Source organism: Piliocolobus tephrosceles, chromosome 2 (assembly GCF_002776525.5).
Source record: "Piliocolobus tephrosceles isolate RC106 chromosome 2, ASM277652v3, whole genome shotgun sequence".
NCBI classification, from domain to species: domain Eukaryota; kingdom Metazoa; phylum Chordata; class Mammalia; order Primates; family Cercopithecidae; genus Piliocolobus; species Piliocolobus tephrosceles.
This window is the reverse complement of record NC_045435.1, coordinates 140,570,737-140,585,522: the sequence shown is the minus strand read 5'-3', so window position 1 is coordinate 140,585,522 and position 14,786 is coordinate 140,570,737. Positions and strand designations below refer to the sequence as shown.

Here is a 14,786-nt window from a genome sequence, read left to right as displayed (position 1 = left end):
CTCGGTTTCATGGACTGGACCCAGGGTCCCTCTGCTGTGTGTAGTCTAGGGACTTGGTGCCCTGCATCCCAGCCACTTCAGTCATGACTAAAAGGGGCCAGGATACAGCTCAGGCTGTTGCTTCAGAGGGTGGAAGTCCCAAGCCTTGGCAGCGTCCATGTGGTGTTGAGCCTGCATGTACACAAAAGTCAAGAATTGGGGTTTGGGAACCTCTGCCTAGATTTCAGAGGATGTATGGAAATGCCTGGATGCCCAGGCAGAAGTTTGCTGAAGGGGCAGAGTTCTCATGGAGGACATCTGCTACAGCAATTCAGAAGGGAAATGTCGGGTCAGAGTCCCCACACAGAGTCCCTGCTGGGGCACTGCCTACTGGAGCTGTAAGAAGCAGGCCACTGTCCTCCAGACCCTGGAATGGTAGATCCACTGACAGTGTGCACTATGTGTCTGGAAAAGCCAAAGACACTCAACATCAATCCGTGAAAGCAGCCAAGAGGGAAGCTGTACCTCGCACAGCCACAGGGTGGAGCTGCCCAAGATCATGGGAACCCATTTATAGCATCAGCGTGACCCAGATGCAAGACATGGAGTCAAAGGAGATCATTTTGGAGCTTTAAGATTTGACTGCCCTGCTGGATTTTGGACTTGCATGGGGACTGTAGCCCCTTTGTTTTGGCCAGTTTCTCCCATCTGGAACAGCTGCATTTATCCAATGCCTGTACCCCATTGTGTCTAGGAAGTAACTGACTTGCTTTTGATTTTACAGGCTCACAGGCAAGGGACTTGCCTTGTCTCAGGTGTTGGGACTGTGGACTTCTGAGTTAATGCTGAAATGAGTTAAGACTTTGGGGGACTGTTGTGAAGGTATGACTGGTTCTGAAATGTAAGGACATATGATTTGGGAGGGGTCAAGAGCAAAATGATATGGTTTGACTCTGTCCCCACCCAAATCTCAATCTTGAATTGTAACTCCCACAACTCTCATGTGTCACGGGAGGAACTCAGTGGGGGGTGACTGAATTATGGAGGCAGGTCTTTCCTGCACTGTTCTCATGATAGTGAATGAGTCTCACTTGAGATCTGATGGTTTTTTAAATTTTTTTTTGTAAAACCATTGAAAGTGCACTTGGTTTCCCTGCACAAGCTCCTCTTGCCTGCCATCATCCATGTAAGATGTGACTTGCTTCTCCTTGCCTTCCACCATGATTGTGAGGCCTCCCCAACCATGTGGAACTGTAAGTCCATTAAACGTCTTTCTTTTGTAAATTGCCCTATCTTGGGTATGTCTTTAGCAGCAGCATGAAAATGGACTAATATGGGTATAGAATAAGCTATATAACGTAAACACATCTTAAGTGTATGGCTTAATGAGATATTACATATCTATGTGCCCTGTAACCATCCTCTACCCAGAGGAATGTGTAGGCTATATTTCCAGTTCTCAAAGGCTCCTTGTGCCCCTTCTCAGGCATTCACTCCACTATAATTCCACATCTAAGTAGGTGCTCTTCTGAATTCTATCACTATCAATCTCACCCACTCTTTGAATGATTGCTAGAAACACTCAGAGCTCTGAGATTCCACTGGATTAGACTTCTGGGGAGCCTTCAAACAGTAAACCCCCAGCAGAAGACCTTGTACTGAGACAGGGTCCTTTTAGAGTAAGCAGAAATGGCACTTTGAGGAGGAGATCCTATGTCCTTGTTTTCACACATCTGTGAAGAAATATCTTCTGTATTCTTCAGGAGAAAATAGTAGACAGCAAGGAAAGCCTGCCTTCTCCCACTCCGTCACTCCCTTGTTCCCTCTCCCACAATGTCTGCTCTTTCCCTTCAGAGTCCCCCTGTCTCCTGCTGGCCCACACCACACCTCTCTGCTCCCTTTCTGTGGGCTGCTCTGGGGCACCCAACTTGGCCAATAGCACTCAGCACTACAGTGCACCAACTGCATTGTATCTCCACTTGTCCCAAAGGCCAGGTGCCCCCAGGCAGGACACAAACTGCATGACTGCTCAAGGTGGCCCTGCCAAAAAGCACTGATGCATTGCTGCTCCTGCTTGCATGTGAAAATCCTAGACACGGCAGCATCTTTCAGTCTTCTCTTTGGAGCTCAAGAAGCATGGGGAAGGTACTCTCTTGCACCTGGTGAGACAAGTATGTGCACTGTAGATTCCCCCTTATGTAGGGTGCCCTGGGATCTAGAAAATTCTAGAAAGCATGACTCTGGCCACAGATCAAGCTGCATCCCCTAATCCAGCTTCCCTCATAATAAAGCTAATGTTTTGTCTCCCTATCTCTGACTTCTGAGTTTATCTCTTTCTGGGTTCAGAACATAGAAGGCAAAGAAAACATTTGTTATATCATTCATCTACAAGTCCAACACTGGGACCAAGTTTCCAGCATCCATGTGGAGCTCACCTCACATTTTTGTAAACTTCTAAATTGTGCCTACTTAACACTATTATACTAATCTGTAATAGTGAATAATAATACAACATAATAAATTATAGCATATCAAATAATAAAACATAAATACCTGCTTGAAGAGAGAAAGTATTTTCTTGTATTTCCCTAGGGCTCAAGTCTTCTGATAAATGAAGCTGCTGAATTCGGCCTGCAGCATTTGCACTGGACAGGCTTCCGATGGAGGAGCGATCAGAAACAAAATTTCTGTCTCTGAAAAAGAAAAGTTAATGCACAGACCATTTATCAATTTCCCTTCACCACCAGTCCTTTCTATGCCACATTTAAGAAATCTTTGCCTCCCTCAGGTCATGAAGGCATCATTATTGTTTCACTTTCCAATCTACCTAGAGTTGATTTTTGTGTATGGTGTGTGGTAAGAATCTTTTTTCTTTTTATGGTTACTGAACTGATTTCTCACTATTTATTGAAAAGTGTCCTCTCCCCAGTGCTCTACATGGCCACCTTCGTTTCTGAATTTTCTATTTTCCTGGAGTTGATTCACCTGAATACATCTCAGTCTTGATTATTCTCAGTTTTCTTTTTCCATGAACTTTCAATCTTCCTTTTTTTAAGAAAGTTCTCTTCTATCATACCTTGGAAAAGTTTGGCCCTTTTCATTTTACTCTGTACTTCCGGGATCTCAATTATCCACATGTTGAAAACCTGTCTTCTTCTATTGGGCATATCATTCATTTTCTAATTTCTTTTATTCATTGATCTTTTTCTTCTGCATTATATGTAATTTTTTCCAAGCTTACCCTACATTTTACTATTTCCATTTTTTTTTCGCGGTGATCTAGCTAATTTATCGGTTCTGTAGGTGTTATTCAGTCCTTGCTTTCTTTCCTGGCTCTGCAATCTTCTCCCCTTTTTGTGTCCAAAATTTGTTTCATCTTTAATCTCATTTCATAAATTCATGCTCTGCTTAATGTTCTTGATGAAATAAAGCATTCGGTTTTCTGTTTACTCAGTGCACTTTCTTCCATAATATATTCTTCATCTGTCTTTTGCCTGCTTTGTTCCCTTTTGTTTTACATAGTTACCATTTTTTTCCATGTATTTATTTATTTTTTATTTTTTTATTTTTATTTTTATTTTTATTTTTTTGAGATGGAGTCTCGCTCTGTCGCCCAGGCTGGCGTGCAGTGGCCGGATCTCAGCTCACTGCAAGCTCCCCCTCCCGGGTTTACGCCATTCTCCTGCCTCAGCCTCCCAAGTAGCTGGGACTACAGGCGCCCGCCACCTGCCCGGCTTTTTTTTTTTTTTTTTTTTTTTTTTTCAGTAGAGACGGGGTTTCACCGGGTTAGCCAGGATGGTCTCGATCTCCTGACCTCGTGATCCACCCGTCTCGGCCTCCCAAAGTGCTGGGATTACAGGCTTGAGCCACCGCGCCCGGCCCCATGTATTTATTTTTTATAGCAGCAACTCCACCTGGATTTCTCCAAGCCTAAATGTAACATGGATGGAGTTTCCTTGGCTTCCCTCTCATGTCATCTGGGTCCACTAGTGTCCTCCCTGTAATGAGCATGGAGAAGGTAATGCTGCTGATCCTAGGGACACCACAGGTGGCGATCTTATCTGTCAAGATTATTATCTTAAAACTCAAATTGTAGGGATCTCTTCACCTGAACAAGAGAGCCCTTTGGGAGCTGACTTTGAGTGTGGGATGGCAGGTGAGCAGGCATGAGAAAGTTTCCCGGAAACTGCCCTGACAACAGTGGTGTTCATACTCAAGCCACAAGACAGCCTGGCAACCTCTACCCCTAGTGCCAGCTGCAGTCAGCCCAGGGGCAGGAACAAGCTCTGAAAGGAAACTGTTTATCCAGCTGGGGTAATAAATTCTCCCAGAGCACCAGCACATATTTAACATAGAATAAGAGTTAAAATATGTCCTTATCCCAGGGAAAAGTTTGCTAACATTGCACCATCAAAATGGACTGGAAAATGATTCTTTAGATGTGAAAGACCTCTTTTATTACCAAGGATAGTTATGACTTGAGCAAGAGAGAAAAGCTATATTCAATTCTATAAGAGAAAAAGGCAGGTTTTGTCTTTGAAATTCTGCTTAACTATTATAGAATTTCATTTTATTCTTAAGAAAATAGCTGTTCTCCAAGAGGACAACCACACCTATGGCAATAGATATGTTGTCCAATAATAAAGAATAACCACCACCATGATCATCATTACCATCGTCATCCTACAAACCTAAATAAAAAACCTTTGGCAATTGTAATTATTTTGACCAAGGGGCTGGCTTATCATGTCACAGCACTAATGAATGATTTATAATTTATACTATAAAGTATTGGTATTTTTATGTCACATTCATAAAGCAAGTAGATTGCCAACAGTCTATAAATTTTTTCCTTTGTTTAGGTAATGACAGATATTGTTAACAAAGCAACTGTTCATGTCTCTACAGTCTGTTCTTATGCTTCTGAATGTTCCCTCAGAGAAAATGAACTTGGTAACACACAGTTCTGCAATATCCCTAGAAGCATAACAAGTACAAAGTCATAACAATATTGATTTGATGATATCTAGTTATATGAAAATTGATAAGTCCCTCTGCTTGTATTAAAATGAGCTTTATTTATGTACTGCAGATCATAAAAATGATCCAGTTCAAACAGGCACACTCATTTTTTTTAACTTTGATTCAGCACCCATAGAACTGAATTATACTTTATAACAATATTAGGTAATAGAATCTTCTCATTGGATGGTACCACAAGATATTATTATTCAATACTTCAATATATTTAATTCAGAAAATACAGAAGTTAGATTGCAACATACTTCTAGAGAATTTCAACTGGAAACTAAACTATCCATTCTCTATGCTCCTGACTTATAATGTCACTGGAATTCTACTTTTAAAAGAGAGATGATGCCCAACTTAGAGGACCATAATGAAGATCAGAGAGAAAAGTAGAGAACTGGACTAGAGTTAGTAACATGGCAACCACTTGATTAATGATATCATCTTTGAAAAATAAGGATTATACACCTGCTCCTTTCACATAGGCTTTGTTTTCTCTTGATAATAATATATGTGCACACACAAACATTTTAGGAAAATATTAGTAATCATTATACTTGCAATGACAAAATGCATATACTAATTCAACGAAAAGGTGACAAGACAAAGGTTTTCTTTAGGTTACTGGATTTCCATTCAGCCTTCACTATATTTGCAGATTGATGGCCTTCGACATTCCCAGCACTGTACTGGAGGTTGGTGATGCAAAGATAAATATATCTGGGTCCCCAAGGAATTTAAAAGATGAATGCCCCTGACATTGATGTAGAACATGCTTGTGACAAGTATAGATGACTGCGGAAGGCATGAATTACCAAAGAAACCCCAAAGCAGAAGGGAACGAGGTGAGCACACACCAATCTGCCATCTTGTCACAGAGTCCCCAGACTTCAACAAATAGGACAAAGTAGGCCAAAGCCCACTCTGACTTACCCTCGTAAAATATGAAGAAGCTGTTTGATGCCTCCCCAAATGCGAATTTCCACGCTGGTCTCAGGGTCCTCACAAACCTGTACCAGAATCCAGACAACACTCCAGAGCAGCTTCAGGTGGTCGGAGTGGAGCAGACTAAGGAGGACAGGTATCCCCTCGTAGAGCTTCACCTGTTCTTTCACCTGGGGCTCTGCACAAAGTAGGCGCAGCAGCTCCGCTGTTAGTCTGAAAGGGGTGGGAAGGGTGGGGGTGAGAATCACAGCATCATGAGTTGATGACTTTACATTAAGACTAAAGCTGTCATCAGTGCATGAAATATAACCCTAATATTTTGTAAGTCATGGGTCAACGTGCATTTTCTGTTAGGAGCCCAATCAAAATCACACACTTTTAGCTTTACTAACCGTACAATCTCTGTCACAAGAACTCAGCTATGCTGATAGCATGAAAGCAGCCATAGACAACATATAAAAATAAATTAGCATCCCTATGTTACAATAAATCTTTATTTACAAAAATAAGCAGTGGAATAAACTTAGCCTGGAGGTCATAGTTTTCAGACCACTGTTCCAAATTATAGGCTCGTTGCATCATCATTGGTCTGGTTAAAAACCTACTGACCAGCATTGGCAGGGGCGTGGTGGTGTGTGCCTGTAATCACAGCCACTTGGGAGGCTGAGGCAGGAGAATTGCTCGAACCCAGGAGGCAGAGGTTGCAGTGCGCCAAGGTCACTCGAGACTGCACTCCAGCTTGGGTGACAGAGCAAGACTCTACTTCAAAAACAAAAACTACTGACCAGCCAATAGGTATCAAGGACAAACAATGAGATCTGCACTGTGCTAAAGACAAAAAAAAGAAAAATTAAAAGCCTTATTCTAGTCTTCAGAAACTTACTGTGTAATTGCAAAATAAGACATTGATAGAAAATGTCAAAAACACTGCAATACAGGGGAGTTAAGGGCAAAGCACTCAGTTACTATATACTCAGTGTAAAGTGCATTAAATTGATGGTAAAGACACAAGGGTCAGCTATGCCATGAAAAATTATGATGATAAATGTTTTATAGAATCATCCTTAGTCCTTTAGTCTCATACTTAAACACTCTCATCCTGGATAGTGTCATCTATTCCCATGATTTCAAACACTCTTTCTACCTTGCCATCATAATCTCAGCCCAGGCATTGCTCCTAACTTCCAGAAGTTTTAGCCACATGGATGATCCACAAGTACTCACCACACTACCCCTAAACTCAAAGTCATTAGCCTCCACCCCAGGTCTATTCTACACCTTTTATCCCCAATCTTGACTCATGGCACCACAATATTTTCAGTTTTCCAAGCCATAAGACTGGGAGGCATCAAGACACATATTCCTCTTTTCACACTCCTCCACAGTCAGTCAAGAGCTCTTAGTGTTTTCTATTTCCTGGGTAACTTCTGGGATGCTCTTGAACATCAGGCAGCTAGCTAATCCCCCTGCTCCTCCCCTGCTTGTAATCCTTGGTCATGCTCAAGATATAAACGCTTCTTTCATCTATCTTTCCAATATTCTCATTCCCATACTGGTTTCTCATTCCTTTCCTCTGAACTGATTATCTATGGCTCCTCTCCCTCCCAAATTTTGTGCTCTGACATTAATAATAAATGTTCCTTGATAAATAGTATTCTTTACCTTCACAAACTTTCTACACCAAACATCCTCTCCTTGTTATAAGTGGATCTCAGTGTGTGGATATAAACAAACACCCCCCACCTTACTCTCACATACACTGCTATCAAAGTGATCCTTCAAAAAACAAATTTGATCATGCTTAAAGTTTTTCCATGAGTCCCCATAATGTTCATGATAAAATTCACATTGTTATTTATCAGAGACCAGCATGACCTGGATAAAGGTGTCTTGTTGCCTTATCTTTAAAATATGGGAAAAACAGGGTTAGTGTGCAGATCACATGAGTTAATATGTAAGGTGCTTAGAGCAGGTCTTGGCATAAATAGAACACTGATCAAAGTTAGCTACATTTTAAGTTTATCATTAACTATCTGCTCTAGTTCTCTGGCACTTTCGTTCTTGTGCTCCTGCTGTGCCCAACCATCACATTCCTCTAACACACCCAATTTCATGACTCCATGTCCAAGCACATTCTGTTTTTACTTTGTCTCTCTCTCTCTCTCTAGCTAGATATCTTCTCTTTCCTCCAGGAAACTTTGCATGACTCCACATTCTAATTGGGAAGTGTCTGCTCCATGCTCCCAGAGTACCCTGTGCATCTGTCTACTGTATCAGTTATAGCACTGTCTGACCCTCTCCTACGTTACATATTTATAACTTATTCATCTTTGGTTTTCAACACCTGGTACCAAGCTTAGAACCTTGTTTGTTCAGATAACCAAGTCTATAAGTATTATCTATATATTTAATGCTCTTTTACAAGAGTTTTGAAGAAGAATATAGAAGGATTTACTATGAGTTAAATGTCAGGGCTTCATTGCTTGAGATTTCTTTTTATCTCTTTTGCCTCTTTAGAAAATCACTCAACTAAATATCAAATGATGTAGATTGCAAGTCTGTTTAAGCACAATCTAATAACTATCTGGATAGTTATTAGAACAATATGCAGTTCAAGTAAAAATGAATCCATTTGACTCTAGATTTTGAGTTATTAGAGCAGGTGATCACAAAACAAGTCAGTTGCTATCTTATTTCACTTACCTTAATGCAAATGGATCTTAGCAATCTAATCATTTATTGTAATACACAATTTGAAATTACTAAAAATCGACCCACCTCAGAGTTTCTTTCCCTAAAAAGGCAGGATATAAATAAATGCAATAAACAAAACATTAAAGATGATATCACAAAAATTTAATTCATCAGCTTCTATGCCCAGATCTAGAAGTAATGCAGGACTAAAGATAAATGGATATACTTCTTTGCTCTATTCTCTTTATATAAACTTAAACAGAAAATAAATGCTAAGCTGACTCATTATATTCAGTTACAATGTAAATAACATGACGTAATAAAAATAATAACAAGTGTTTCTGTCAAATAAAGACGCTGCATTGTCTTTTTCTCCTGTTAGCAATCCTACCTTTTAGAAAGCAAGTCGTATTCTTGTAAAATCATCAACAGATTCTCTACAACGTTGAGTTCACTTATCTTCTCCCTACATTCTGGACTGTAAATTGAAAAATATTAGCAATTACTAAAAGCATATTTTGCTACCTCCATGTATTAGTCCTTTTTCATACTGGTATAAAGAACTGCCCAAGACTGGGTGATTTATAAAGGACTCACAGTTCAGCATGGCTGGGGAGGACTCAGGGAACATAAACAGTCATGGTGGAAGACAAAGAGTAAGCAAGGCACCTTCTTCACAAAGCAGCAGGAAGGATAAGTGCCGAGCGAAGGGGGAAGAGCCCCTTATAAAACCATCAGATCTCGTGAGAGCTCACTCACTATCACAAGAACAGCATGGAGGAAATGGCCCCATGATTCAATTACCTCCACCTGGTCTCTCCCTTGACATGAGGGAATTATGGGGATTATAGGGATTACAATACAAGATGAGATTTGGGTGGGGACACAAAGGCTAACCATATAAATTCGCTATATTTCTATTATATTTATATTCACTCCAATATTATCTTGGGAGAAGAGATCAAAAAACAAAAGGAATCACATGTTATTCACAGAAAAGCAATGGTCCACTTATTGTTATAAAAACATTTAAAATAATCATGACATTTATAAGGAGAAAGATCTTCTTGAAAATTTTTCAAAGTCCACAAATGTTTGAAAATGTTCTGTATGTTAAAATTCTCAGGTAAGAATGAATTAAGAAGGTCAAAAAGATTCAACTGCCAAAGAAAGATTATGGTGATTTTGAAATTAGAAGTAACTGAGGGTTAGATGAAAATACTAAGTAAACATTTCCAGTCAGGAAATAAAAAGAAAATTTTAAACTATGATTTGCCTTTCCAGTTTAAACTTTTAAATAATGCTTTCTATCCAGGATTCTCTTCAACATGTTATTTCACACTTATGTATCAAGAAATTTTATTAAGTAGTTGACAAAGTAACTGATTATTTTGCATCCTTCCCACCTAAATTGCTATAGTAGCAGAACTGGAAAGTATAGCAGAATACACTACTTACCTTTCTGCTAAACTAGCCAGAGCCAGAAGGGAACCCAAGAGAACATTAGTATCTCGGGCACCAAGTAAATTTACTAATGTCTGAAAAATGAAGTAAAATAAAGTTTAATTATATAAGTACTACAAGCTTCTTTTTTCAACATTAACATTAATTTATTTTCCATTACCAGCCACTTGAATGGCAAAATGTTTCCCTCTCAAGATCATACAGGCTTAACCTTTTTGTTTTGTTTTGTTTTCTTTTGTTTGCTTAGTAGTTTATAATGTATGTGCATATACAATTAAGCACAAACTGTATATATAATGTTAAAGCTGCTCTCTGTTATGTTTTTTTCTTAACGTCATCTACCGAAATTTTTTCATGGCATTAAATATATCTTTATAAACACTTTTTGTCAATATAATCAAGTTGTTTATTTTATTATGGCTTTAACCATAGAATAGTGAAAAAATATTATGGTCTCTCAAGCCTTATGCAGTTTCTTTTTTCATTTTTTGCAGTCAATATAAAAGTTTATTCTTAAAAAGAGTTTTATTAAACATTCAAAATATCCAGTTCTTTACAGATGGCAGGAGTCCATCTCTCCTTACTTTAGAACTATTGAGAGTAACCTCTTGTAGCCATTCCTTGCCCAGGACAGGAAGCAAAAGGCATCCAGCTACATGACCAGCCTGGTTCTCAAACTTCCCTCTATTTCCATGTGCCCAAGTATTCTCTGCCCCTTCTGATCCCACCCTGGGGAGAACCGGGACAATTAATGACATAAATTACAACAGTGGTAGTGATCAGCCATTGAGAACTCACTTTGAGCTAGGCACTGTGCTAGTCACTTTCCAAATTATGAAACTATTTTTCAACAAAATATTGAAACTTTCATTCTTTTGCCAAACTAAAGAAGATATGAATACTATCGAGCATTCCGTTTGCCTCTCAGATTTCTAATTGATGTTGAAGGTGCACCATTGATGCTCCCAAGCATCATCCTAAATAATATGACTTAGCTGGAAGTCTGTATTTTGTTAGTGGCTTTCCCTGAATTCTCATTAAGGCAAATTTTCTTACTTGGAAAATTCTCTACATTTTCAGAAAGCAGAGTGCCCCTGAAAAGTGCCTCCCAAAATGTCCCAGGTCAGAGCAGCAACCTGTACAATGACTGCTAAGATAATTTTTATGTTTCCAGTATATGGATTTTTTGCCTTTATGATTTCATTTTATCTTAACAAAGTTACCATTATCTTTGTTCATCTGATCCCTTCCTCTTTTTCTTCTCTCTTTTATCTCTGTCTTCTAATGTTTCCCAAACTTCAATCCATTACATATCGTTTTCACAATTTTTGCCATATTCAATTAACACCTTTAATGTTAGCTCAAAACAATTTTCCAATTGTAAGCAATAATATCTGTGAAATAGATGGCTATGGAAACAAAAAACGTTGACCTGTGTATCACCTAGAATCATCCTCTAGACCATGAGCGGCATGTGTTAACACATTTTAGGCAATCTTGCTCCCATATACACTAGAAAGTGGCTTCCTGGGATATGAAACTCAACAGGTTACTGAAACTTGGCTCCACATGGTTACAATCTAAACAGTTTTGCTAAAATATAGTCTGTTTTGACCTACAGTGGCAATCACATATGGTTCAAACTAATATAGCCCCACATGCCATATGGAATTTATATGTATACATATGCACAATTTTATTTTTGTTGACTTATTTATAAATGCACACCTAGGGTGAGTTTATACATAGCCAGGGATTTTCAAGTAATATTTAAGCAATAAACCCAGTTAGTATTACATGGCATAGAAAAAAAGGAAAGGAGTTCCAGAAAACGTGTATTTATTATATCTCTATCAACTTGAAACGCTGGCAAAGGATATAAAAGGGTTGACAAAGATTCACAATTTTAGGCCAGGCTGCCAGGTTTCTGGATTCTAATTACACATGACTTAACTGCAAAGGCTCTGAACTTCCCAAATGTGAACGATTGCCATAGGGAGCTGAACCATTAACTCTTTCGGGGGCCACTCACCTTGTGGGCTCCACTTGTGGTGACCCATTCTCTTTGATCTTTGACTGCAGCAAGTTTTTGAAAGATATCTATAAAGGAAAGAGCACAAAGAGGCATCCAGAGATTACAGGGGGAGTCCTCCCGAGAGCACAGATCTGCAGTACATATGGGTACGCAGAGAAAGGGCAAAAGGAATACAGACGGCACGAAAGGAACAACAGATGCAGGAGCAGCATGGCTACTTTTTCACCCCAAGAATTACTCCTCAAGCTCCACTGTTATTTATTTTGCAATGTTATTCTAATAATGAAATATAAAAATACCAAAAAAGGCAAACCTCTCTTTCCACTTAAATTTGAACAAGTTTCTTAACATTACCAGTTCAAAGTGAGGCCTGTTCTTCAAAGGTCCTCTCTGCAAAGATTTCAACTTATAAAGAAGAGAGGGAAGGCCAGCAAATGAGAGGAACCTGCTAGTTTCCTCAGCTGAGGAAAAGAGTCATCCTCAAAGAGAATTCCTGGTGCCCAGGGCTTGCCATAAACTCTTCTCTCCCCGGATCTGAGAACCACGGTGCTGCCCCACAGGAAGATACGGAGAGCCAGTCGATTCACACAAAGAAAACGGACTGGCCTCCCACACGGCAGGACATCTGTGGCTCATCAAGCTGGAGTGCAGGACAGCAGGGCTGGGAAGAGCCTCCAACGGGAGAAGATTGAGTGACTAAGGAATACCTCACACTCACAGCCCAACGTTTTCACATTCACAGCATCAGATAAGGTTTGTAGTTGTTATTTTTTTTTTTTCATGCTCTGGATGCTTCAGATTCTATGAGGTAGGTATCATGATAAACCCAATTTTATAGAAAAAAAACAACTGGATAGTCTCTGACATTTTAACAGAAATAAAAAGAGGCAAAAATATGTTTTACCAAAATTTGCTTTTATGGAAGCCTCTCCTGCATTAAATAAATTGTCCTTTTCAACGTAAGGGTTGTAATCTAAACATCTTCCTTCTGGCTGTATGTTGCCACTAAATATAACAATTGGCCAGGATGCTTAGCACCTGAGCTGTGTGTGGGAACATTAATAAATATTTAAAGTATCCTTTTTTCCTACTGCAAACACCATACTGCTTTTCTAGCAAGTCCACAAAACTGGCTGTGTCCCCACAACAACACTTACATGTTATGTTGACCAGCTTGTCCACAGTGTGCTGCTCTTCTCCATAGCTGAGGTACTCATTGGCTACAATCTCCATGTACTGCATGAAGGACCAAACCAACAAGCCAGTCAGGAGGACACCAAAAGCACGCAAGGAAGCAAGGAACAAGATGCTGCAGTTCTTAAAATAAACTGTAGGTGGCACAACAGATTCATCAAATAATACTCATGCTCCTTCTGGGACTGTTACCACTCAAGTGCAAAAGGTGGCTGGGTTTCTAAATTCTTTGACTTCTCTTGCATGCTATGAAGTTGAGGGAAAGACCATCTCAAGACTCTATAAACTCTCCAAAGTCTCAAAATGACTCTTAACTAGGTAAGTTTGTGGTGTAATTTAGTATCCAAATACAAGATACATATAAGATACATAATACATAGTATATAGAATGTTTATTCTTCAATGTATCTTTTTAGGAGAATCTTTTATAATACATTGTATATATTTTATTGACATTATATTTTATAATCTCTGAATATATGTCTAACCAGCATACACGCAGTTAGCAATAATCAGAATAAAATGAGTACTGAGTAGTCTGATAATTCTCACTGTGGATAATTGATTATAATAAGAAACAGGCTCAGGGAAACAGGTAATTTCTAATATTATAAAAGAAGTTAAAATGGATAAGAAGATGCTTTGTAATATAATCTTATGAAATATTATGTTATTAAATGAGGTAAACCTCTAGACAATTTAAAAAGGTTCTTGAAAAAAAAAAGAATCAATTTTCTAAGAATATAATAAAATAAAGTAGATTTAATGTTAAATTGCCACAAACGTAATCTTCCACTAATTATTCAGAATGAGTTTGCAGGGCCACATGTTTATTATGTAAATCATTCTCTCTGTAAACATTATACAGGTTTTAGGAGACTAGCCTGTTCCAACTGAAAAACATGATCAGAAATTTTGTTTTATTCCAACCTGGCCAACATGGTGTAACCCTGTCTCTACTAAAAATACAAAAAAAAAAAAAAAAAAAAATGATTCCGGCATGGTGGCGCATGCCTGTAAACTCAGCTACTTGGGAGGCTGAGGCACGAGAATCACTTGAACCCAGGAGGCAGAGGTTGCAGTGAGCCAACATCGCACCACTGCACTCCAGCCTGGGTGACAGAGTGAGACCCTGTCTCAAAAAAAAAAAAGAAAGAGAGAAATTTTGTTTTATTGTATTAATAAATGCAAGCCTCTGAGTTGCTCAGAATATATATTCACTTGCTTACCCTCCCTCAGTAGGTAGCAAAGCAGAAAAATAAAGTCAAGATCCTTCCTTTCTTTGTCATCTACTTATTAGTATTTTATTGAGCACAGTAATCGTTTCCTTGTGTGAAAAAGTTTTGAACATCTTCATAATCGGGTTATTATCTTGCCAGGCCCAGTGGCACACACCTGTAATCCCAGCTACTCAGGAGGCTGAAGCAGGAGGATTGCTTGGGCCCAG

General features: G+C 39.0%; 1 protein-coding gene across 3 annotated transcripts in view; it reads right to left on the bottom strand.

The window, feature by feature from the left end:
* Positions 1-14,786, bottom strand: part of NEK10 (NIMA related kinase 10) — a 272,215-nt gene that overhangs the window by 197,934 nt on the left and 59,495 nt on the right. For all 3 annotated transcript variants that reach the window (XM_023207271.2, XM_031935258.1, XM_031935259.1), the window contains 6 exons: positions 13,303-13,381; positions 12,143-12,210; positions 10,105-10,184; positions 9,038-9,124; positions 5,941-6,165; positions 2,533-2,672 (listed from right to left, as the gene is read on the bottom strand). In XM_023207271.2, the coding sequence (XP_023063039.1) occupies positions 2,533-2,672; positions 5,941-6,165; positions 9,038-9,124; positions 10,105-10,184; positions 12,143-12,210; positions 13,303-13,381 (679 nt within the window). The remainder of the gene's footprint in view (positions 1-2,532; positions 2,673-5,940; positions 6,166-9,037; positions 9,125-10,104; positions 10,185-12,142; positions 12,211-13,302; positions 13,382-14,786) is intronic.